The sequence below is a fragment of the Cyprinodon variegatus genome, unplaced genomic scaffold (assembly GCF_000732505.1).
Source record: "Cyprinodon variegatus isolate N-32 unplaced genomic scaffold, C_variegatus-1.0 Scaffold148, whole genome shotgun sequence".
Lineage (NCBI taxonomy): Eukaryota > Metazoa > Chordata > Actinopteri > Cyprinodontiformes > Cyprinodontidae > Cyprinodon > Cyprinodon variegatus.
Window position 1 is genome coordinate 992,965 of NW_015150601.1, and position 3,572 is coordinate 996,536.

Consider the following 3,572-nt stretch of genomic DNA (forward strand, 5'->3'; position numbering starts at 1 on the left):
TAAAAAACTGATAAGTTGCACCCAGCGGTACAGCGACTGCACAACTACGGGCCCCGCAGGCATGGATGGACTGGGAATCTAGGGCTGTTGGTCAGCCTCATTCATTACTCATACAGGTTAATCATCTCGTTATCTTGAGAAACTAATAAATGTTTTTCTTGTGATAACGCAATAGTTATGTCATTATCTCGAGAAAGCGAGGGAAAAAAAAGGCGAGTACGGCCGCTCTTGGTTTCCGTATAAGCAAGATGAATTGTTGCGAGATTTGATTCACAAACTGAAAAAAATCTATACTGCCAGAAGCATCAGCCTCCATAAAGAAATGCAGAGACGTTAATGATGTCAACACATCAACCAGAGGCGAAAGGCTGAAGCAGAACCAACATGGCTGCACTGTGTTTACCTGGAATACCCTCATGTAGTATAGTTTTTTATATTTTTCCTTCTGATCTAAAAACATTGACTTATTTGTGTTCATCCATCACAAGAAAATCCCAATAAAATTCATTGAAGTTGGTGTTGATTCCCAAACAAGAATGTTTTGAAGTCGAGTTAAAGAGCTTGGAAAATTTGAATAAAAAAACAATACTTTTCTCACCGGGGTAGCCAAAGTGCTGCGGAGAGCGAGGCGTGATGGGTGACATGCCCTGACGACTGTATGTCGGGGAGTCAATATAACCTGGAATGGAGAACCGGTGCTGCTTGGCATCCGGATTGTCATAGTCCTAAAGGGACAAATAAGAAGAGCTAAAACTTTCAGATGAAAACAGGAGGGTAAGAAAAATGAGCAACATGGTGAAAACAGTTAACTTTTTGGGACTTGCTCTGCTACTAGGATTAAAAGTGAAAATGCTTACCTGAGAATATGGAGAGAGAGTCCCAAGGGACTGCAGAGCCAACGGAGACAGAAGGTAACATTTTAGAGATATATAAAATCAAATAAATCTCCTTCTGTGTGTCAGTTTATTTACATAACCACAAATAAAGCATTAATAACTGTTGCGATAATAGAAACACATCAGTGAAGGAATTAAAACATTTCAGGTATTTTACATTTTTTGCCATTAGTACAAACAGTATATTTGGTTCTTGAGATGATCACCAGAAATCTAAGAGTTGAATCAAAGTGGTGGAGGCGTTTGGAGCCAATTTCTTATGTCTTCTTAAATCAAGGCATCTTTAGTGGCTGGTATCAGAGTACCGTATATGTTGCTTTAATGTTTAATTATAGCAGGTAAGCTGTGCTTTGTTTTATTTAGTCACATTTTAAACCAGTTTGCATATTTAATGTGATTTATTTGTACTAACCTGTATCATAACATTGATAAACAATACTGCATCTTTTCCTTCAATTATTTTTGTGTTTTTCACCCTAAGAGTGAAGTTGATGTGTCTGTTGGCGTATCTGTTTGCGTATCTGCTTGCGTATCTGTTTGCGTACCTGCTTGCGTATCTGCTTGTGTATCTGCTTCCGTATCTCTTTGCGTATCTGCAGCAGGGGCATAAAAGCCTAAGGTTCCAGGTGTATTACTGCGTATGCTGCTATTTCCTTTTTTACCATAATTGGCTAAAACCAAACTTTGGTAGGCGGGCACTAGTTTTCACTTCACCAAATCAGCTAAAAAAGTTCTGTTGAACAGCCCTAATCCCCTGAACAGATGAGGTGGGAGTAATCCCAGATTAAAAATGTGCAGAACTAGACCTGAGTAATACGATTAACTTAGCTAAGCATTTTACAGGAATATAACGTATCCAGTGAGTTTGGTTCCAATATGATTAACTACACTGAATGTAGCGGAAACATGCTGCTAGCCTAACCTCTCAGCAAGCTGCTTTACAGAATATCTAATCAGATGAGCCATGAACAGTAATTTACAAAGAAGCGAAGCTAGATGTGCGAGTCAGAGCAGGTGAGTTTTTTTTTTCTTTTTTACATAAAATTAGATCAACTTAAACATTGATGGGTTTACTGTGGGATTTTTTTGTCTGTGTAAAATTCAACTGAAAAAGCACAAAACTCTTTACTGAAACAAATCTAACAGATTTCACAGGTCTTTTTTTTCTTCAACTAATTTGTTAAATCATCTTTATGTTGAAAACCCTGTCAATGGCAAGGTTCTCCAAAACGTTCCGACTGTCAGCGCATCTCTTGTTAAGCTGACTGTTAGTTTTATTTAAGTCATGCAACAGGAGTTTTTGGGTCAGATCTAAATGTTCAAGCTTTTATCATCTTTAAACAAAATCCGGCTTCAGTTTGAAGAAAACCAACACCAGACCATGATTCTGCCACTCCACCAAGCTCTATGGGTGAAACCTCCTTTTGGTGATCCTTCTTAAAAGCTTTTATAACAGCCTATCAACACTTTCAGTTACATCACTGCTCTCGCATGCAGAGGAGAAAAAAAACTGTATAAACACACATCAAAGCTATGGTTTGGGACATCCCTAAACCCCATAAATATATATTGCTCTGATTTTTTTCATAAGAAAAAAAAAACTAACTGGAAAATTAAAAGAGGCATTTCTATTGTGGTTACTTCATAGCTATGAAATAAATTCAGTAAAAGTAGCAGATTTTTTTCAGTTTAAAAGCCTGTCCCTGTCATGGTTTCAGTGATATTTACTGTTTGAAAACGTAAAATCGACAAATGATGGGAGCAACACGTTTTATTGGACGAGACATGTGTGGCAGCAGTACCTCCCCATAGCTGAAAGTGTCTAGCCTTTCATCAGAGGTGTATCTGTGGTACGGCTGGTATGAGGAGGATATGAGATCTGGCTGTTGGACCTCATATATGGCCTTGACCTTTGGCAGGGCTGCAAGGTCCTTATAATCAAAGATCTCATTCTGCACTCTGGCCTGGAGAGAGGACACACACCCACCAACAGGAGACAGAGACAAAAGCAACAAGACAAGACATCAACCACATGGACAATGAATGGTCACCAAAAGCTGGTCAAGCATGCACAAGCAAAAAAAAAACAAAAAAACGAGACATGCACACAGCAGAGCTTGACAGGACTGTGAGCTGTTGACCTTCAGGAGCTCAGAGAAAGAAGACAGGAGAGGCAGTCAAGGGAAGGGGTGGGGGGGGGACAGAACGGACGACACGCTTGCTTAGACTGCGTTTCTCCATCATCCATCACCTTAAACAGAAAGGTCATTGATTATGTGAGAGGAGCAGACTAACGAAGGGCAGAGAGCAGCAAGTTGTGCACGCATGCAGACGAGTGCTGACATGCAAATGCAACCATCATATAGAGCAACACTCAGCAGAGTGCCAAGAAGCAGACTGATGGCTGTTAAAATGATGGAACCGCTCCAACTCTGCACTGCATTCAGTAGAGAGCAGAAAACTCAGTGTATATCTATTCAACTACTTATTAAAAGGGAACTACATTTACACTGATTAATATATTGCATCTGTCATACTAGGTACAGGGCCTATTCAAAGTATTAATAAAGGTAATCATGTTACAACCTTAAATTCAAGTATAACTTACTAGAATTTAATATAATACCAAACATAAAGTGGTGTTTACTCTGCAAACCTACAGAGACATAATACTTT

General features: G+C 39.2%; 1 protein-coding gene across 1 annotated transcript in view; it reads right to left on the minus strand.

The window, feature by feature from the left end:
- The window catches only part of ablim3 (actin binding LIM protein family member 3), a 66,759-nt gene that overhangs the window by 25,951 nt on the left and 37,236 nt on the right, over positions 1–3,572 (minus strand). Inside the window, exons 9-11 of the mRNA XM_015377190.1 lie at positions 2,699–2,860; positions 858–887; positions 599–725 (exon numbers count right to left, since the gene is read on the minus strand). Coding sequence (XP_015232676.1) covers positions 599–725; positions 858–887; positions 2,699–2,860 — 319 coding nt within the window. The remainder of the gene's footprint in view (positions 1–598; positions 726–857; positions 888–2,698; positions 2,861–3,572) is intronic.